The sequence below is a fragment of the Hyperolius riggenbachi genome, chromosome 7 (genome assembly GCF_040937935.1).
Source record: "Hyperolius riggenbachi isolate aHypRig1 chromosome 7, aHypRig1.pri, whole genome shotgun sequence".
Lineage (NCBI taxonomy): Eukaryota > Metazoa > Chordata > Amphibia > Anura > Hyperoliidae > Hyperolius > Hyperolius riggenbachi.
This window is the reverse complement of record NC_090652.1, coordinates 205414763-205437025: the sequence shown is the minus strand read 5'-3', so window position 1 is coordinate 205437025 and position 22263 is coordinate 205414763. Positions and strand designations below refer to the sequence as shown.

Below are 22263 nucleotides of genomic sequence, written 5' to 3'. Positions count from 1 at the left end.
ACAAACAAAAATAAGCCTTGTTCAAGTTAACATTCAGAGGATAAATCCTTCTGAGTGTCAAAGTAAGAACAAATACTGTGACAAGCAAATAAACAACATTTAACATTATAAAGGTTTAAAACAAAATTCTGGGAATGATTAGGAAATGCTTATGAAACATTTAACACACTGTCTTTGACAAGATATGACAAAAAACTTGGGTCAGCTGAAAACTATTTTGGCAAAAAAATAACCAGAAGGCCTACAAGCAGAGTACAATGCATCCATGGTGGTTCTAGTACTCCCTGTGCTATATCAGCCAAGTAATTACCCAAGAGTTCCTTTGCCGGTCATTGGTGGACTAGGAGGCTTCTGTGTAGGCGGAGTAGAACGTGGTAATCCGCCCATCTTCATGTTTTGTGTGCTGACCTGAACAGAAAGAAAGACGATACTTAACTATATTTTTAAATTAGCACATATTGGAACAGTGCAGAGCAGGAAGTTCATGTTATAGTAGAAGATGGAACAATTATAAAATTACAAGTTATTCTACACAAAGACCTGGGAAGAAACATTTTGTTACTGTAGTACAGAGGTTAAAATGACAACCCCTGAAAGCGGGAAATGGAGCATTTTATAGCTTGAGTATACAGGTTTGTGCACAAAGTGGCAGATTGAAATGAGATGTGCTATGAAACAGACTTCAGAGTACACCAGATATACAGTATTTGTTTATATGAAGACTATATATTACTAATTTAAAAACAATATACATGAGTTACTTCATTATCATTTAATATCTGAGCTGGTAACCATTAGTAAGATAACAGCAGAATACTGCAGAGGACTGCTTTACACTATGTAGAGTGGCACGCAGCCAAATCTAGTTGCCCTCCTGCCAAAATTTACTTTTTACATGCCCATTAACGGTAAAATTATATAGGAGAGAACAGAGGCGCCAAAAGGATAAAAGGGGTTTTAAAGGAGCTTAGAAGCCAAAAATATGGTAATTAGAGGAGGCAGTGGTGGACTTACCTCCTCCAAGCAGACAGAACACGACTGTACATTCAGTCTATTTATTAACGAACTCCAGATAAAACAAAGGTTCACGGGTCAGTGCCCGCTTCCTCAGGCAATAGAAAAAGGAGTTACAGCATCTAGCAAAACCAACAACACTCGGCACCTCACAGTTGTGTTGTGTCTGCTTGGAGGAGGTAAGTCCACCACTGCCTCCTCTAATTACCAAATTTTTGGCTTTTAAGCTCCTTTAAAACCCCTTTTATCCTTTTGGCGCCTCGGTTCTCTCCTATATAATATTGTTTTCACCCTGGGTGGAGGGTTGCGACCCTTTTCTACAATCTACAGAGAGCGACTTCTTATTCCTGAGTGGGGTCAGGATAATCTCCCCACCTGCCTTTACAGTGGTTGCCTATTGGTGACCCATGCTTGTGAGTATAACAACTATTACTCTTTGTCATTATCCCCTTTGTCAATACATACTACACTATTGGGGCTCTTAGTGTTCCTCTGTTTATCTCATTAACGGTAAAATATTTATGATAAATTATTTCAATTGATCAAATAAATTGCAAATAATCAATTGGAAATGATTTTATTTATCCAAGAATAGTTTTATTTTAGACCAGATCATTCAAATCCACTAGGTGGACTGATATACTGGCTATTTATGATCGCTTTCCATTTATAGTGAGCAACTGCTGACTGCATTTATGAGCAAATTTATCTAATTAAAATGAAGATTTATAAAAATTGTTCCGATAATAGACACCTTAAGTGAGGTCATTAACAAGCTCCATGTTTCTTCTAAAATGCAGTACCAGTACTTTTATAATAGTTTATCAAGTGACCGATGTATTTTCACAAGAATTGCTTTGTGCATATACCTGGGGAAAGATTATTCTTTAAGACAGTTAAAAAAAAAAAACCCCAAAATATTTTCTATTTTTCATAAGAATCCATGGATTTATAAGAACATACCACAACAATGAATAAATTAAATTGTATACATTTTCTTATGAATATCAGTTTCTGCTAAATGCTGCTCAATACATTGTTCACATAAAGCTTTTAAAATGTAATGTCAAAAGTGTGTATAAAACTCAATTCAATTTTAAACTCAAGTCTGAGTGAAAAACATTTATCACAATCATTTGGGAGACTTGGCAGAACATTACCAAAGCTGATGCTAGCACTGGCTATGAGCCAGTGACTTGCTGCTTAAAAATCGTGTTTTTCCACACAAAAAAGCAGCGTACTGAGAACACCATGCCATGACTATCGCTTGTTACCAATTGTTGGTTGTTTTGTACATAATAATTTAAAAAAAAAAAGTTTACAGGAAGACTGTAATCAAAATTACAATAAAACACATTTTAAAGTGTACAGTAAGTGACAACTAACCCCAACCTCTGCATGAGTAATATAGAGTGACCCTGGGCTGCACATCCCGTTGGGCCCTGGGGTCACCTGCACCTATGAATCTGCGCCTCTTGAGGAGAGGTTTCGGGTTGTGTTTGGTTCACATGGGAGCAGTCATGTATGACACACAAAAGTGTTCTTAAAGAGGCACTCCAGTGAAAATAATGTAATAAAAAGTGCTTTATTTTTACAATAATTATGTATAAATGATTTAGTCAGTGTTTGCGCATTGTAAAATCTTTTAAATTCTTGGTCGGAGTTTCTCTTTAAGCTTACTGTCTGACTGGGACAATGTTCCACTATTTTGCAAGCTGTGTTTTTCATTTCAGTTTTTTATTGTTGGGTTTGCCTGATGCTGCAAGCACTGGTTCACTGCATTTTGGTTTGATATTTAATGTACCTTTCTTACTCATTTATCTGTTTTTATATGTTTATATTTTTCTTAAAAAAAAAATCTTTAAAAATAAAGAAACTTGAAAAAAATAAAAAATGACAACTAAAGTTAAAGTAGATATAGCCTAAGTAGAAGGGTGCTCTCTCACCTGTACTCAGTGTTTCCCTCATAGTCAAATCAGTGATGTGATCCACTTTGTATAGTCTGGGTAAACCCAACTGTCAAAGCAGCTCAACCCTGATGCAGTGCCAGAATCATCTGGCTGAGTGATGGATATTCCCACCCATCTTCCCCTCACTGGGCATATGGGCTAGTGGTAAGAGGAGGACAGGCTGGGACAATCATCACTGTGGGGATGGATATGGGAGCTCCAGAAAACTACACTGCCAATAAGGTTTGTCCAGAGTTTTTGGAGATATTCATGCTATTAGCAGAGAAGGAATACAACTCAATAAGAGTAAAGCCATATACACATTCTTACATTGGCTGTCACTTCAGGTACACTTTAAAGAAAACATTTTCCTCCTTTATACAGCATGTTCTGCACCCATAATATGACCATGCAGGAATAGTTTCCTGGGGTCCTTTTACAGAGAGAATGCATGGCTCTGGTGATCTGTCTAGCAATGTGTTGTCACACAGTACATGTAGGCCCATGCAGGCTGTTTTTATGCCAAATGGAAATACATTTTACAGATTAGAATGGAAACCGTTCCACTGCTGCTTAAATTTTTTTTGTAATTGTATGCGTTACATCTCCATTGCAGGCCAGCTGTGAACTTCCACAACAGACTATAAGCCTAAACTGTATGTCTTTCCAAGCAAGAAATATGTACAGTATTTGCAGCACCAACAGCTCAGACAATTTCCTGCATGTATAATTATTTACACAGAGCAAGGAACCTGGTGCCATATGCAATTCACCTTTTCTCCTTAGTTTTCTCCTAGGAGATACATTTTCATCTTCTATTTAAAACATCTTTTCATCATTTTGCAATTGAAAAAGTACCAAAAAGTAGATGAAAAGGGACTATCACAATAATTTCGAGCGTTTTCTTGCTTGCAGGTGGTTTTAAATGCCTTTTATTGATAAGTTTACAAATATCACCTAGGAGAAAACTGAGGAGAAAAAGTTAATTGTATATGGGTCATAGTTGCTTAATTTTCAAACTGAATGATTAGCCACAATTAGGCCCTCTTATTCTGACAGGGTGGATCAAAAAACATTGGGAAATGCTTTATTTAAAGCTTAACACATCTACATGCAAGAAGTCCATCTGGTGTGAAAAGATCCTTGCTTTATATTTCCATCGTCCAGGTGCATCATATTTCCTAGGGATTTCTGTATTAGTTTTGACTGGTCAAAGCTGTGGCTGGTTACTCACAAGAAGTATTTTGAACTGTATAATATACCTTGACAGAGGAACTGCAGAGTCAGAATAGAAAGGGAGCAAAGGAGACATAATCTGGACCTTGACTTGTCCTTGGACATTTAAAATGCTAATTATTTCTGTTTTATAAACAGATGTTTTATAAAAGGAAGTTTTACAGTTCTAGATTTGCCTCTATTTTCTAATGTATACAATATTTAATTTGCAGCAATTTGCAATAATTAAACTGTACTGCTCTGGCTTCTGACAGACATCCAGTAGCTTGTTATTGCCAAGGAAGTGCCTCTTTCAGAACAGAGATCACCTGACCCATAACACTTCCTCACACTGCACAGGGCTGAGGAGTCGGACCAATTTTGGGTACCTGGACTCGGAGGTTTCATAAACTGAGGATTCGGAGTACTTTTGTACTGACTTCAAAGCCCTGCCACTGCACTCTTTGCGGCCAGCGTAGCAACTACAGTTTCACTCTGTTCAAGGTTTAATAAATCCTTTGACTCTTCACACATCCTCTCTAGTAGGTTTATAAAAGCCATGTGCACCTCTCATCCTCTGCTTTGCCTGCAAGTAACCCCTTTCCAATGCTCCTTTATTTTTTGGGGACACACTGGGGAGGGCTTGGAAAAGGTAAATGCTTTATTATAAACAGAGCATGACAAGAATTGATGAGATTCTGCAGAGCTGTAGTGTTTTAATGCTGGCTACAAAACGTTATTCTCTCTCCCAACCCAAGGTGGTGGGCAGGGTCAGCTCTGTGTTCACAGTGAGACTGACTGATCTCCCCTGCCATCTCCTCTTGCTATTCATTTGCCTATTCCTTATATAGAATAATCAGTAAATGGGTTATACATTACCTCTCTTTACACACCAGTGATGTAAAGTGCTTGGTCTAGCCTGATACTATACAGCATTCCACATGCATCTCTTCCTGGCACCTGGAAGAGATGGTTGGTGGGGGAAGAGGTAATATATAAACCTTTTTATGATACATAATGGTAGCAATGGGGGTGGTTACTGGTGCCTAGTGATATTTCTCTGAAAGGGTGGGAATAGCATTTAAAAAAAAAAATCTTGGAAGAAAATTCTAGATCACTGTCAACTTACACATACTGCATTAGTTACATATAAGATTATATTTTAGTGTACTACTACAGAGAAAATGCACAACATAATATGCAATTCAAAACATTCTGTTGGAACTTGGAAATCGTTGTGCTTGTGCAAGCATAAGAAAATGCTACATACTACTGGTCTATGTTCGTGTGTAAGGATGCAGGAAGGATTCAGCATATGACCTGCACGACTTAACACTATTCACATTGTTAACACTTGGAGGAAATGGAAAACTAGAAATGTTTGTTAGTGTGAAGTGATGTCCAATGTAGTCATCAACCAGTAATAAAGTTTGGGACAAAGTTACCAAAAGCTGCATATAAAAAAGGAATACAAATCGCGCATAAAATACAAAGGAATTTTTGCAATTGTTTTTTTAACACATACAGTTGTAAAATGAACAGAAACAATGTGTCCTACCACTCATAGGTCATAATGTGTTTGAACATAAATATAAACATTTACACCTTAAAAGTCTTACCTTAAATCTAAGCAACCACTTTACGTACAAATGAAGCACACAAAAAAAGGAAAGGCAATCAAAAAGTTAGTTTAAAATTGCGTAAATCAGAAAAGTTATTACAACAGGTCATACATTTAATCCCCCTCAATATGGCTGTATCTAAACGACAAAGAAAAAAAGTGCTGCATACATGATTTCCTTAAAATTTTCCAAAGGAACAGTCAAAGTTCTTAATCTTTGCTGAAAGAATTCCACGTAAAGCCCAATTACAGGAATACATGTGAATGATTAAATCCCATTCCACAGAACCTGCCATTAAAAATAAAGAACCAAAGATGACATTGCTCGTGTTACTGAATGAGACAACTGGAAAATAAAATAAGGTGGTTTGCAAAAGTATTCGGCCCCCTTGTAAGTTTTCCACATTTTGTCATATTACTGCCACAAACATGATTCAATTGTATTGGAATTCCACGTGAAAGACCAATACAAAGTGGTGTACACGTGAGAAGTGGAACGAAAATCACACATGATTCCAAACATTTTTTTTTTTTTACAAATAAATAACTGCAAAGTGGGGTGTGCGTAATTATTCAGCCCCCTTTGGTCTGAGTGCAGTCAGTTGCCCATAGACATTGCCTGATGAGTGCTAATGACTAAATAGAGTGCACCTGTGTGTAATCTAATGGCAGTACAAATACAGCTGCTCTGTGACGGCCTCAGAGGTTGTCTAAGAGAATATTGGGAGCAACAACACCATGAAGTCCAAAGAATACACCAGACAGGTCAATGATAAAGTTATTGAGAAATTTAAAGCAGGCTTAGGCTACAAAAAGATTTCCAAAGCCTTGAACATCCCACGGATCACTGTTCAAGTGTTCATTCAGAAATGGAAAAATTACGGCATAACTGTAAACCTACCAAGACAAGGCCGTCCACCTAAACTCACAGGCTGAACAAGGAGAGCGCTGATCAGAAATGCAGTCAAGAGGCCCATGGTGACTCTGCACGAGCTCCAGAGATCTACAGCTCAGGTGGGGGAATCTATCTATAGGACAACTATTAGTCGTGCACTGCACAAAGTTGGCCTTTATGGAAGAGTGGCAATGAAAAAAGCCATTTTTAACAGAAAAGCATAAGAAGTCCCATTTGCAGTTTGCCTCAAGCCATGTGGGGGACACAGCAAACATGTGGAAGAAGGTGCTCTTGTCAGATGAGACAAAAATGGAAGTTTTTGGACATAATGCAAAACACTATGTGTGGCGGAAAACGAACACTGCACATCACTATAAACACACCATCCCCACTGTCAAATATGGTGGTGGAAGCATCATGCTATGGAGGAGCTTCTCTTCAGCCGGGACAGGAAAGCTGGTCAGAGTTGATGGGAAGATGGATGGAGCCAAATACAGGGCAATCTTGGAAGAAAACCTCTTGGAGTCTGAAAAAGACTTGAGACTGGGGCGGAGGTTTACCTTCCAGCAGGACAACGACCCTAAACATAAAGCCAGGACAACAATGGAATGATTTAAAACAAAACATATCCATGTGTTAGAATGGCCCAGTGAAAGTCCACATCTAAATCCAATCGAGAATCTGTGGCAAGATCTGAAAACTGCTGTTCACAAACGCTGTCCATCTAATCTGACTGAGCTGGAGCGGTTTTGCAAAGAAGAATGGGCAAGGATTTCAGTCTCTAGATGTGCAAAGCTGGTAGAGACATACCCGAAAAGACTGCAGCTGTAATTGCAGCAAAAGGTGGTTCTACAAAGTATTGATTTAGGGGGCTGAATATTTACGCACACCCCACTTTGAAGTTTCTTTTTTTTTAAATGTTTGGAATCATGTATGATTATTGTTCCACTTCTCATGTGTACACCACTTTGTGTTGGTCTTTCACGTGGCATTCCAATAAAATTGATTCATGTTTGTGGCAGTATTATGACAAAATGTGGAAAACTTCAAAATGTGGAATACTTTTGCAAACCACTGTAAGACAATTGGATTTAATTCTCCCTCATCGCAAAGTTAATGGCTGGATCTGTAGGGCAGGACATACTGTATGCGTTAATTGTCCTACTTACATTTTTATCATCATTATTATTATTATTATTATTATTAATGGCCGACAAGATTCACACTTGTCTGTTTTTTTGTGGGTTTTATGCACAGTAAAACTGTAGATCCAATGTTAATCAATGGGTTAGTTCACAGTTGAATGTGCTTTTCACATGCAGAAAAACAAATTACAACAATGCAGCACTATCAGAAAACTCATACAAAAACACATGCAGAAAACTGACAATTGTGAGTGCAGCCTAAATGAAGCCACCAGTTAACTGGTGAAAATAACTGATGCATACAAAATTCCAAAGGCGGCTTTAGGGCCCTTTTCCACCAGCGCGTTTGCGCTGGCTGAATCGCAAAACCGCAAACCGCTAGCGATTTTACAATCGTTACGGTTTGCTTTTTAACATAGGAATCGCGGTAGGTCATTTCCACTACCGCGATTCGCTTTTGTCGGGAACGCGAACGCGCGGCGGAGCGATAATTGCCGCGATTTTGCTATGCAGTGCATAGCATAGCAAAATCGCGGCCGCAAACGTCGGGGGAATAGCCGGTTTTGCGATTCAGCAATCGCTAGCGTTCAGCATGAACGCTAGCGATTGCAGGTGGAAAAGGGCCCTTATAGACATTTTTTACAAGTGACCCTGTAGTGGTTCCATGCACTTGAAACCAGTGTTATAGCCTAAAACAGAACTGGTTAATAACAGAAAAGGTGCCGTTTCTTACCATTAAAATATCTCTTCCGTCTCAACCAGCTACATTATAAAATGATGTAGCTTGCTGTAGCCTGCTTACTGACTTCCACTTGATCATGCTTCACCACCTCCCCTCCTGATGATTCATGCGGTTTTCTCTTCATCTAGACAGCACAAGTTATTGCGGGAAGTGGAGGGTGTGGAGTGATCATATGGGAGCTAGCAAGTTCAGATGTAGCTGACTACTCCTGTTAGTAGGTTAGAACTGTAATTTTCATGTGGCTGGATAAGACCAAAGACTTTTTAGGACAAGCATGGCAGTGTAGTGGCTAGCAGCGAGTGTTAGGTTCCTGGTTAAATTCTTGGCCTGAACACAATATGCATGGTGTTTGCATGTCTTCTCTGTATTTGCATGGGTTTCTTCAGGCCACTCTGGTTTCTTTCCATATCTATTGCAGTACTATGGAACTATTACTTTAGTAGGGATTAGATTGTGAGCTCCTCTGAAATCAATAATGTAAGAGAGGCGCCAGCAGGATAAAAGGTGCGAAAAGGCTTAAAATCCCTCAGGAGGTGGTGGTGGACTCGCCTCCCCGAAGCAGACAAGATACCGTCAGTTTTATGACAACAGGTTTGTTAATATACTCCAAAACAAGCAGTGCACTGTTTGTTTTGGAGTATATTAATAAACCTGTTGTCATAAAACTGACGGTATCTTGTCTGTTTCGGGAAGGCGAGTCCACCCCCACCTCCTGAGGGATTTTAAGCCTTTTAGCACCTTTTATCCTGCTGGCGCCTCTGTCCACTCTTACATTATCAATATCCACCCCTGGTGGAGGGGTTGATCCCCATTTTTCCTTATCTACAGAGAGCGACTTGTAATCCTGAGTGAGGACAGGGCTAATCTCCTCACCTGCCTATACAGTGGTTACCTAGGTGGAAACCCACGTTTGTGAGTATACACATTATATACTTTTCATTTCCAACCCCTTGTTTTGCATACTACACTATATTGGGCTCTCTGTATGGTCTTTATCCTCTGAAATCAATTAGTGACTTAATAGTGACTTTACTTGTCTGTAAAGCACTGCAGAAGATGTCTGTTTTTAAAAAGGGAATTAAGATGTCAGTCTTCATGTACCTCTCAAATCAGAAGCTCCTTGAGCAATAGAAAAAAAAAAAAAAAAAAAAAGAAAAGCCTAAATTGCATTCTCACCAGTAAATTCTCTATGTCCCGCAAGCAGAACAGCTTCAGCCAGAACTTTCAGTTGCCGTGTGCAGGAAAGCACACAGCAATTTCACAAGTACTAACGCCAGGGGAGTCGCAAGCATTGCACAAATAAGCGCAACCTGCTTTACCTGGGTAGCATGCACATTGCTATGGTAGCACAGGTTCCACTTCTTAAAGAGGAACTTCAGCCTAAACATACTGTCATTAAGTTACATTAGTTATGTTCATTAAAACAGATTGGTAATATAATCTCTTACCCACCCTGTTTTAAAAGAACAGGCAAAGGTTTGTGATTTCATGAGGGCAGCCGTATTTTTGATTGAAAGGAGGTGACGGGGAGCATGAGACACAGTTTCTACTGTCCTGTGTGCTGATCACCCCTCCCAGTTGCTAGGCAACATGAACAACATAGGAAATCCCATCATGCTTTGCACAGCATCAGGGGAAAAAAGTCCGGGCAGTTTTCTTTGATGGGGCGGAGCTTAGCTAAAAATGGAGCTAAAAATGAGACTTCTATAAGAAAAACAAAGTTCTGATGCTGTGAAACTGTTAGGGCTCGTTTCCACTTGTGCGGCGTGCGTCTCGCAGACGCACGCCGCACTGAGCGAGTGGGCGGGATCGCAGGCGAATCCCATGAGCCGTGCCATGCACGGCTATGGGATTCGCAGCCTCGGCAGCGAAAACTGCGGGGTATTCCGGGCGAATCGCTCCCGCGAGCGATTCCGCAGCGGCGCCGTCATCCCCTATGGCAGAGTTTCCCCGTGCGAATCATGTGCGGGGAAACTCTGCAGAATCGGCGGCGAAATCGCCGTAGTGGAAACGGGCCCTTAAACACCAAGCCTTTTCAGTTCTGCTGAGTAGATTTTTATTCTGGAGGGTCACTTTAAGTAGCATACCACGCATTACCATAGTAACTTATGCATTACTCAGGTAATGAGAGTTGTGCTAACAGGCCAGCGAGCACTAGTATTGGAGACACCGGAGATCAGGGTTTGAATCTTGGCTTTTTCTGCTCAGTAAGCTATAATCTATTCAGTAAGGAGACCTTGCGCAAGACTCCCTAATACTGCTACTGCCTACTAAGCGTTCCCTAGTGGCTACAGCTCTGAAGAGGAGTCTGCCAGGGGAAAAGCACAATATAAACGTTCTGTGTCTTGTCCAAAGTAAAATAATTTCAAAGTACAATATCTATAAACTTGAATGGCCAGCTCGTTAACGCCTCTAGCATAACACTCAAGTCCCAGGTGGATGCTTTGTGTCAAAATATGTGTTTACTCTGCCTTGAGGTTTTATAAGCCTTTCAGCTATGAAATGTTCCCTTGAATTGCACTCAATTTTAGGCATTTTGCTGTCCTTACTTGACTTCACTCAGAATTTGATATTAAGAGCAAAGTCCCATTTGATCCCAGCAATTCAATAAAATGCATCAAGTCTCCCACAGGCACTAGGAAAATATTCTTTCCAAAGTGCATAAAGCCTCAATGACTAAAGAAGAATGACTTTACTTTTAAATACTTCATTGTGTCCTTCAGAATTTTGCCATATGGAATGCTGCAAAGACTGATAAAGTGGATTCAAAATTAATGGAAGCAATGGAGGAGGTAAGAAATGCCATTTCTAGGATATATCAGAACCATGCCCCGTGGGACCACCATACAGTAGAGGCAATGTAGACCTATCTCTGTTCAAACTGGATTGGTCTACAGCACTTCAGCCATCAGGGCAGGAGGGAATTTATGCCAATTGGAACACACTTCAGTGACATTGCTTCAATTCTTAAAGGACATAGCAAGAAGGATATGGATGGTGCCATATTTATTTCCTTTCATGCAATACCAGTTGCCTGGCTGTCCTGCTGATCCTCTGCCTCGACTACTTTTAGCCATAGACTCTGAATAAGCAGGCAGATGATCAGGTGTTTCTGACATTGTCAGATCTGACAAAAATTAGCTGCATGCTTGTTTCTGGTGATATTTGAACACTACTGCAGCCAAATAGACCAGCAGGGCTGCCAGGCAACTGGTATTGTTTAAAAATAAATAAATATGGCAGCCTCCATATATCTATCACAACAGTTGTCCTTAAAGAGACACTGAAGCAAGACTAAATCTCGCTTCAGGTCTTATATATAGCAGGGGCACGTGTGCCCCTGCTAAAACGCCGCTATCCCGCGGCTTAACGGGGGTCCCTTCACCCCCAACCCACCCCCCGCAAACCTGGGTCGGAAAAAAGGTCGCTGGACCTGATCTTCCTGGAGGCAGGGCTAACGGCTGCAGCCCTGCCTCCAGTCGCGTCTATCAGACGCGCATCGCCGCCTCTCCCCCGCCCCTCTCAGTGAAGGAAGACTGAGAGGGGCGGGGGAGAGGCGGAGGTACGCGTCTGACAGACGCGCATGGGGCAGGGCTGCGGCGGTTAGCCCTGCCCCAACCAGGAAGCGCTCCCCCGCTGCTCGGAGGGGGTTTGGGGGGACAGGGACCCCCGTTAAGCCGCGCTATAGCGGCGTTTTAGCAGGGGCACGCATGCCCCTGCTAGCTATGAGGTCTGAAGCGAGATCTATTCTCGCTTCAGACTCTCTTTAAGGCCTCTTTCACAGTGGGATGTTAAAGTCGCACGTTATAAAAAATTATAACGCAGACTAACGCACACCAATACAAAGTCTGTGCGACATTCACAGTGCACACGTTGCGTTGTGTGCAACGTGTAGCAATATTTAGAAAGTGCTGCATGCTGTGCATTTAGCAATACATTTGCTGCGTTGTGCGTGTTGCACATGCTCAGTAATTTATTTTTTTTTTGAATGTAACGCATGCACCGTTTTTGTTCCATTAGTATGCAATGACAACAGCGCACCAAGAGACACAACTCTGTGCAAAATAACGGCCAATTTCATAACCTACAAGCACTGCATTAGGGGCACGTTGTGCGACTTGAACGTCGCATCAAACAACGTCCCACTGTGAAAGAGGCCTTAATTTACAATGTTCTGGAGAGAGAAAATGTTCTTAGCTTTGTGATTTTCCTGGTCAACATTTAAAGGAACACTATCGATTCACATATTTTTTTCAATTGAGATAGGAATTGTTTGGGAAGTGCTGCCAAGTACTGGTGTATACATTTAACTAGCAACCTCTTTGTTTACGGTAAACAAAAAACTTTCAAACTTTACTGACACCAAAACTGACGGCAGAATGAACCATGAGGAGAGGGGAAATTCCCCTCACAATTGATTAGTTAACCCTGTTTGTAACTGTGTGTGTGTGACAGAGAGAAAGCTTCCAACAGCTGCAGCTTCTTTGTCCTGTGTTTCTGACTGAAGTGTCTGAAGAGAGCAGAGGAAACTTGTTATGAACATTTGTAATTGTCACAGCTACTGTTTTTGCTTTCAGAGAAAAATGTGTATGCAACACTGGCTGTGCATTGAAGCAGACACCCCTTCTGCAATTTATTTGTCCCAATATAGCTAAATCCTACACTCAAAGTAAAGCTTTTGCCTCTGATATTTAACATGAAAAGTAGGAAAATGTTTACACAGCTACTTAGACATTATTTGTACATGCCATTTTAGAACACTTGGGTATTGATAGTATTCCTTTAAGTCTTTTAATGGAGGACTGCAACTTTTGGGGCAATCTGACGAAAAGTTTGAGGGATCAGTTCTAAGGGCTGGTGCACACCGAGCGGGTTTTTGGCGTTTTTGCAGCTGCTTGCGGCTGCGGATACGCTTGGTCAACGTATCTCAATGGGGTGGTTCACACCAGAGCGGGAGGCATTTTGCTGAAACGCATACTCCCGGGGTGAGGCATTTTTTAGACTGCGGAGGTGTTTCTGCCTCCAATGTTAAGAATAGGAAAAACGCAAACCGCTCTGAAAAACGGCAGTTCAGAGCGGTTTTGCAGGAGTTTTTGTTACAGAAGCTGTTCAGTAACAGCTTTACTGTAACAATATATGAAATCTACTACACCAAAACCGCTTGCCAAAACCGCAAAATGCTAGGTGATACGCTACAGAAAAATAAGAAAAAGCGTTTCAAAATCTGCTAGCATTTTGCGGATCTGCTAGCGGGTTTTGGTGTGCACCAGGCCTATCTGATAATTTACACTATGTTAGACGTGTCTATGATATACCCCATTCAGAAGGCTGAATGGGTCTTCCTGGCATTAGTCAGAATTCTAGAAGTTAGCCTCTGAAAATTGGTCTTTTACACTATATCAGTTGCTCTCAGTTATAACTGAAAGGACAACTGATTTTCAAAGTACTGCCCATGTTTTCTTATGGCTCAGTTCACGCTATATACGCATTTTAACTGAAAGCTTTTTTACAATGCATTGTTATGGAAAGTTAAAACGTATCAGTTTTTCAGCGTAGAGTGTAAAAGAGGTCCAAGACCTCACTATTCCTTCAAGGATTAATTAGGCCACCACTGTGATATGGTCAGTGCTGAAGTCTACTCTACTGGTATTGATCCGATTACATTCAGAATCCTAGACTCCTACAATGCATTTAACTCAAGCAAACATCCACCCTTTGAGAGAGATTTCCCATTGGCCTATTGCAATTCAATGGAGAACCTCATGCTTTGCTTGGCTTCCAATCTGTATATCAGCATTTATCCTCTTTAGTGGACCCAAGAGTGGTGACCCAGACATGACAGATAACAGGTGAGTAAAAAGAGGCCAAACATATGCAGTGACCTGGCTAGGGAGAAGGGACCCAGTTAGCCCTCATAGGCTTCCATTGATTCAGCCGGCATTTGCAAAGTCGACGATCCGTACCATTATCCCGAAAAATAGTGTACCACACAGCCTTCAGTTCCGCTCATTGGAACTTAACGAATGGATCTGTACCAAACGGACAGATCCTATTAACTAGCTGTTCTCATTCCTGCCAATTTGTTCCATTCTGATTGGCAGAATGTTTTTTTCTCAATGTGAACCCATCCAAATAGGTTAAACTTGGAATAAAATCCAGTCTAAAGGTGCGTACACACGCACTACGGCCGCCAACGACAGGTCCGGATCGCTCAGACACAGCCTTATCAGTCCGCTGACAGCGCGTACACACGCGCTACTGTCGCCTGAAAGTCCGCCCAGTGGGAGGGTCTGACGGACCCGTCTTTGGCGGCCATAGTGAGTGTACGCTCCTCAAACTACTGAAGCCAATGGCGAGTAGATCCACTTATAAATGCCTTCACAACAGCTGCTTACTCTTAAAGAGACACTGAAGCGAAAAAAAAATATGATATAGTGAATTGGTTGTGTACTATGAATAATTACTAGAAGATTACCAGCAAAGAAAATATTCTCATACATTTATTTTTAGGTATATAGTGTTTTTTCTAACATTGCATCATTCTATAATATGTGCAGATTACACAACACTCAGCATTCAAAATGAGTCTTTCAGAGCAGTCTGTGAAGTAATGACCTCTCCTCTAGCAGAGGAAAAGTAAATAGTCCAGGAACAGTTGAGATAATAAAAGTCAGATAACAGCCCTCTCCACGACTAACTTAGTCGGAGAGCTTAATGGCTTGTTTGCATGGAGATAACAACTGGAGTTTCTCAACTCTTCCTGTACTGGAAACAATTACACTGATGTATCTGATATTAATGTTTTATTTCTTAGCTGTGCTACACATACAAATAATATTTTTTTTTCGCTTCAGTGTCTCTTTAACCTTCTTTAACTGCTGAACTCTTTGGACAGTTCTTTACTTCACCACATATACTTAAAGGGAACCTAACCTGAGAAGGATATGGATTTTTCCTTTTAAAATACCAGTTGCTTGACTCTCCTGTTGATCCCGTGTCACTAATACTTTCAGCCACAGCCCCTGAACAAGCATGCAGATCAGGTGCTCTGACTGAAGTCAGAGTGGATTAGCTGCATGCTTGTTTCAGGTGTGTGATTCAGTCACTCTTGTAGCCAAAGAGATCAGCAAGACTGCCAGGCAACTGGTATTGTTTAAAAGGAAACATCCATTTCCCTCTCAGTTAAGGTTCCCTTTAAGGAAAACTAAACTCCCACTTAACATTATACATTAACTTAAACCATTAAGAACTCAGAACCATTAGAACAGTTTCTCCCCAGTCTGCAGCCAAGACTTCCCATACATAGCAGATGACTGAAATATGCTCCCTTGTAATGAGGACAATATGCTGGTGATCTGCAGACCCAACTCATTTTAACACTGCACTTGGTTCATAAGCAATGTGCTTATCAGATGCTCAACAGGCCCAGACAATTCAGAAAGGGATTTTTTAATGAAATTGCATACTACACATACAATGTATTATATAATTAATACATGAAGAATACCTCTGCAAGGGTCACCTCACAAAACTGAAGCCAGTGTTACTATTTAACAGATTCATCCAATCTGTATTTGAAACATAACTGCTAATACTCCTATCAGCTAGAATGAAAAAAAAAAACAACACTTAAAGGACCACTGTTGCGAAAATCTGTTAAAATATATGTAAACAAATTAAGAAGTAGATTTCTTCCAGAGTAAAATGAGCCATACATACATTACTTTTCTCCTATGTTGCTGTCACTTAGGTGGTAGTAGAAATCGGACATTACCAACAGGTTTTGGACTAGCCCATCTCCTTATGAGGGGTTCTCGGGGATTTCTTTATTTTCAAAACGCACATAGGGCTGGTGCACACCGAGCGGCTTTTTTCAGCGTTTCTGCAGCCGCTTGCGGCTGCGGATACGCTTGGTCAATGTATCTCAATGGGATTGTTCACACCAGAGCGGGAGGCGTTTTGCTGAAACGCATACTCCCGGGGTGAGGCATTTTTTGGATTGTGGATCCGTTTCTGCCTCAATGTTAAGTATAGGAAAAACGCAAACCGCTCTGAAAAACGGCAGTTCAGAGCGGTTTTGCAGGCGTTTTTGTTACAGAAGCTGTTCAGTAACAGCTTTACTGTAACAATATCTGAAATCTACTACACCCAAAACGCTTCCCAAAACCGCAAAATGCTAGCTGAAACGCTACAGAAAAATAACAAAAAGCGTTTCAAAATCTGCTAGCATTTTGCGGATCTGCTAGCGGTTTTTGGTGTGCACCAGGCCTTAGTGAATGGCAGTTGCTCCGTCCAACTGCCAAAAAGGTGTACAGTGAGCAGGGAGGCTGGCCAGCATCTTTGTATAAATCTTTTTCAGGGAGTATATTATGAAAAAATAAAGACCATGCTGAGAATCCCCTATGGAGAGATGGACTAGCCCAAAGCCTGTCGGTAATGTCAGTTTCTACTGCTTACTGTAAGTGACAGCAACATAGGAGATAAGTAATTTATGGCTCATTTTACTCAGGAAGAAACATACTTATTTGTATGCATTTTAAATTTTAAGATTTTTGCGACAGTTGAGCTTGAATTTTAGGACAGGCACATTTTAGAAGCACATGTATGCTAAGAACACACATTTCAGTGGCAATCACTCTGTGGCACGTAGCTCTAATAAAAACAGAGAACAAAATAATAAATTACTTTCATTTTATCAAACACAAGGGAGAAAATTTACACTTAAAGTGGACCCAAATTAAAAATAGAAGATTTCAGAAATAAAATCCATTTTCTAAATTATAATAATAAATAGCAGCCTTTTTTCAGCTGCATGATGACAAATATAAAATATTTAACATTTATTGGAGGAACCCCTCCCTTCCTTTCATTTTGCCGGGACAGAATCCGGCAAACTGGTGGAGTAGGTGGTGTCCGGAAAAGGAGGGATTGCTAATGGCTGCCACCTGTATAACCCTACTTATGAAAAGAGAAGGGTGAAAAGCATGCACTGCAATGCTCATAGGCTTGAAGGAGTGTTTATCTTTGTATGTGTCAGAGTGGTGCTAAATATTTTGAATTAAAAAAAAAATGTTTAGTTTGGGTCAGCTTTAAAGGAAACCAGAGATAAAGAATTAAAAGTTAGATATACATACCTGGGGCTTCCCGCAGGTCCAGAAACCCTGATCGCTCCCACGCCACGGTCTTCAGCCTTCCCCGTTCGCCGCACCGGCTCACGGACTTCCAGGGGGCATGGCCAGCTTACACAAGTGAAGTGCGCTCCTTGCATATCTCTCCAGCATCCGCTGGAGAGGTACGCAAGGAGCGCACTTCAGCTACGCCTTGACTGGCCAGTCGGCTGAAGTCACGGGAGCCGGTGCAGCAAACGGGGAAGGCTGAGAACCGCGGCGTGGGAGCGATCAGGGTTTCTGGAGCTGCGGAAAGCCCCAGGTATGTATAACTAACTTTCAATTCTTTATCTCTGGTTCTCTTTAAGAGAGTGTGATGATATAAAACATGTAAATGACTGCTGCAGAATCTTTGCTATTTAAAACCAATATAAAAAATAAGAGTTTGCATGGTCTGGATATTCTAACAGTATTATTATTAAACTCAACAAAACTAAAGAAATTTCTATATATTTCCTGTAAAGCAAAATTACAGGGAAAAACAAACATAAGAAATGGCATTTGTTTCGTTATTTTTCCCATTTTATAAGAAAAAAAGAACCTATATTATAATAGCTGTATTCTTTCAGATCTCATATAGTAAGGCCAAGAAAAAAAAAAAGTCTGTGCAGAGACTAGTGTGTGGAGTTTTGTTTAATGGTGTGCATGTGTAGGAACATAAATGAAGTCTTTACTGAATGGGTAAAGGCACTCCCTATAGGCAAAGGAGTCCATAGACCTCAAACTCCTTTATGAAACTGAGGAAAACTGACCTGCTATTTACCTGTGAAAGTCAGTCTTTACTGCAAATGTTTTGATTGGCAAGGCTGGATTCCACTGGGAAAAGTCTGATTTTCTGTTGCTATGGAAACGTCAGCTAATGATGAATGAATGAATCATTCCTATGACTTTTCACGCATTATCTGACATTCTCCTGACACCTACCTTGTTGTGGTGTCACTGGGGACTGCAACAGATGACAATGGACTATAATGTTTAAGGTAGTGCCTGAATAAATGTAAGATAGCAGAAATGACCAGATGTCTTGCTGTGTTCAGAAACAAGTTTCATGTCTATAAGGTTTTTAGAAATGCTACATACAGCCTTAACAAGTGTATAGGGCGTGTGGGTGTTTTTACTGCTGTAGACACACAAAGACTAGACATTATCTGATTTTCGATGGTGTATAAGCTACGAGAAGATTCTCATAACAGAGCATGGTACTGTGAGAGGGTTGTTTTCTTTTATCTAATGTGACCCTTATTATATAATCATGATATAGAAAACAAAGGATTTGCATACAAGGAAAAAGGGCATATACTGTATTTTTCACAATCAGCAGCATGAATCAATACATGGCCATAACAAAAAGGAAACATTTTTTTACATACCTTAACACCATGTCCGGTGTCATCAAGAATTGTGTAGTCAATAGGTTTCCGAATGTACCGTACTGGCCTCTCCAGATTAGCTGGAGCAATTATTTTGTGCGTTCTAGAAGTGTTTTTGTTTGTTGTTAAGATCCCAATCTCTCTTCTTGCAACTTTTTCTTTGTGGATATCCACGGTCTGGAAATAATAGCAGTTTTATTAAACTGAACAAAATTCTATACAATATTTCTGGGAAAGAAAAATTACAGAAAAAAATGCATATAAAATGGCAGATTTCATTTAGTAAGGTCAAGAAGAAAAAGTTTGTACAGAGACTAGCCCCTTTCTGTCTCTGCACCTAAGCAATGGCTACATTCTTTGACATACTACCGTATGTGCAGCCAAGAAAAACCAAAGGTTTTGCTTCACAAATCTGAGTTTAGATCATTACCTTATTTTCCGGAATACGAAAATGAAAATTATATTTTAGAGGGAATAGCATATATTATTCAGGTAGTCTCTTACACCTTACAGATAAGACTGCTGCTCAAAGCTGTTGGCAAGAACAAAAATTAGCCCATTTACAGGCTGATGCTTATTGCAATGATGTTCCTCCTCTGGCTTCCAGTTGCACATTAGCCGTTTGAGATAACATGATATCTAAAATGTAATATGACCTTGCTTAACAAAGAGACCAGAATATTAACCCATTCTCTCATTAAACAAATGGCCATAATTGGCCATTTAACAAGATTGTGCAAGGGTTAAGCAAACGTCAACTGCAAGTGAGAGGGGCTTGTGTTCCCCAAGAGCGTTGAGCTCCTCCGCTGCCCCAAACACATTATTACCAAGTGACATCTGTTACGTGGTGAAATATTTATCTTGAGAGATGTGATGTTGCATTAGCAAAGTTCCTCATTCATTTCATTGCAAATTGTACGCCGCTTGAAAATGGGCCAATGCTCCTTTAACTTACCTTATTTTTCGCACAACACGACGCACATAGGTTTGGAGGAGAAAAATCCAGGAAACTGGTCCCTTGGGTTACAACAGCATCCAGTGTAATACTCTTTTGTGCAGCAGCCATGCACTGATTTTCTCCAGTCCTTCAAATGTGACTGTACAAATAAATGTGGTTCTCAACTTACCTGTGATATATGGTTAATGGAGGACTCCATCCTTCTGAGCTGAGAAGCTTGTATATCAAGCATTTGCAGGACATTGTTGGCTAAGGTGTTAATGAGATAAGCCACACTAGCTAAGGATTGTGTTGTATAGGCTTTGGTTTCCTCTAGGGCTCTTTGCTTATCTGCAGACTGGAAAAAAAAAAAAAAAAAAAAAAAAAGGATTTCACATTTACATTGAATATTCGGTGCCAACTTTGATATTTAGCTATATGCAAGTTTAAAGAAGTACTACACATCTACATGGTAAAAAAAGATAGATCAATACTAGACATTTTACCTGATGATCATAACCTCCAGCCTGATCGCTCCGGTAAGTTGTCCAGTCGGGGCCAGTCAGCGTAGGCACAGAACGCTCCCAGCAATGGAAATACAATGGGGGCACGCGCTGCTAGGCTGCGCATGCACTGTTGGCACCAGACCGGCAGACTTACCGGAGCAGATTGCAGACGAACGGAGAGGCGGTGGAGGACAGACCCAGGTATGTATACATTTTCTCACCTGCCCCATCTCAGGTTTACTTTCAAATGAAGATGGAAGCAGATACGCATTAAGGTTGCCACTAACGGTCCAATTTCTAGTGAAAAATCGTTCGAGCGATCAGAAATTCTGATCGGATTGGTTGTAAATCTTCATTGGTGGACACAATCGATTATGAACGAGTGACAAAAACGTCGCCCGAATTTTCGTCGAACCAAAATTTGGGTTTTCTTGTTGGTTGTGATAGATAGGAAGTAAAGATTGGTTCGTTAATGGTGTAGTGAATGATGTATTACAATATTTCACTTCCGATCAGAATTTCTGATCGTTCGAACGATTTTTCGCTAGAAATTCGACCGTTAGTGGCTACCTTAAGGCCTATTCCCGCTAAGGTGCCACGTAAATTTCCGAATCAGACCCCTGCTGCTTCAAAGCTACAGCCAAATCACTGTGGGATTCAGACCCGTGCTGCAGTAAACTGCAGCAAACCTTTTGACGGAATAGGCAGCGTTTCCCCACTCAAATCGCTGCAGGAAAAAACTGTGGATTTTGCACTAGTGGAAACAGGCCCTATATGCAATAGCATCTGTATCTCAGAAAGATTACACAAAACCATATTATTACTATATTCTGTATGGGCGAGAAGAATATCAGGTAAAAAACAGAACCATTCGAAAATAGGGTTATTACAGACATTAAGTGTACATTTAGCATAATGGCAAGTCACACATCTGGCCAAATATAGCAGGTACAGATAAACAAGTATGACAGAGACATTGAGGAACAAACGTTACCAACATTTTGGAGGGTGCACCTTTTTGTCTAGGATCCTGGACAATAGAGCCTTACCATGAAACACCTCTACAATTCATTCCAGTCCCTTTCATGCGGTGTATTCAGCAGGGACTGTATGCATAGAACAGCTGCAAACTCTAAATGATTTCTATTATTTTCTCTTTGATTTACTGATTGCTGCTCTTTTATTTTAGTTCATATGGAATTTATAAATCTAATTTTGAGCACATATATTTAATCTCCATTACTCTAAAGATAAGCATCATTTTGCCTTTGTAAATTATTGTTCTTATCTTTTACATAACCAATGATTATGCAGTAGCCTAAGAAATTGTACATAATGGTTACAGACGAGTACTTCAGTGCTGAGTGTCAATTAGAGGTATCTTGTTACTTTGATGTCACAAAAAACATATTCAACCATTATGGTTCACAATGCATGGCTTTATTTAAAGTGAGAGCCCAGGCATCTTTTAAAATGCGTACACACTAGGACGTATGTCACCCATCAGGCGAGGATTGGGACCTGATCCCCTTGAGAGACATTGCTGGGTTGGCCAGTACAGATGTGTGTCAGCTGTGTAGCTGACAACGTGTACTGTTACTATGCGGGGGAAGGCGGGTTGGGGCAGCAGGACAACAAAGCGGTGTGTGCATGACATCAGTGGGGGAGTGGCGTCTTCAAAGGAGTTGTCCATTTGTCAGGT

The 22263-nt window shown here is 40.6% G+C and overlaps 1 protein-coding gene across 28 annotated transcripts in view; it reads right to left on the bottom strand.

Moving 5' to 3' along the window:
* The window catches only part of ABI2 (abl interactor 2), a 189195-nt gene that overhangs the window by 81049 nt on the left and 85883 nt on the right, over window positions 1–22263 (bottom strand). For 14 of the 28 annotated variants that reach the window (XM_068245040.1, XM_068245035.1, XM_068245036.1 and 11 more), the window contains exons 2-5: window positions 20246–20413; window positions 19119–19295; window positions 5798–5815; window positions 311–408 (exon numbers count right to left, since the gene is read on the bottom strand). In XM_068245040.1, the coding sequence (XP_068101141.1) occupies window positions 311–408; window positions 5798–5815; window positions 19119–19295; window positions 20246–20413 (461 nt within the window). The remainder of the gene's footprint in view (window positions 1–310; window positions 409–5797; window positions 5816–19118; window positions 19296–20245; window positions 20414–22263) is intronic. The other 14 variants (XM_068245042.1, XM_068245037.1, XM_068245041.1 and 11 more) reach the window with 1 other exon arrangement.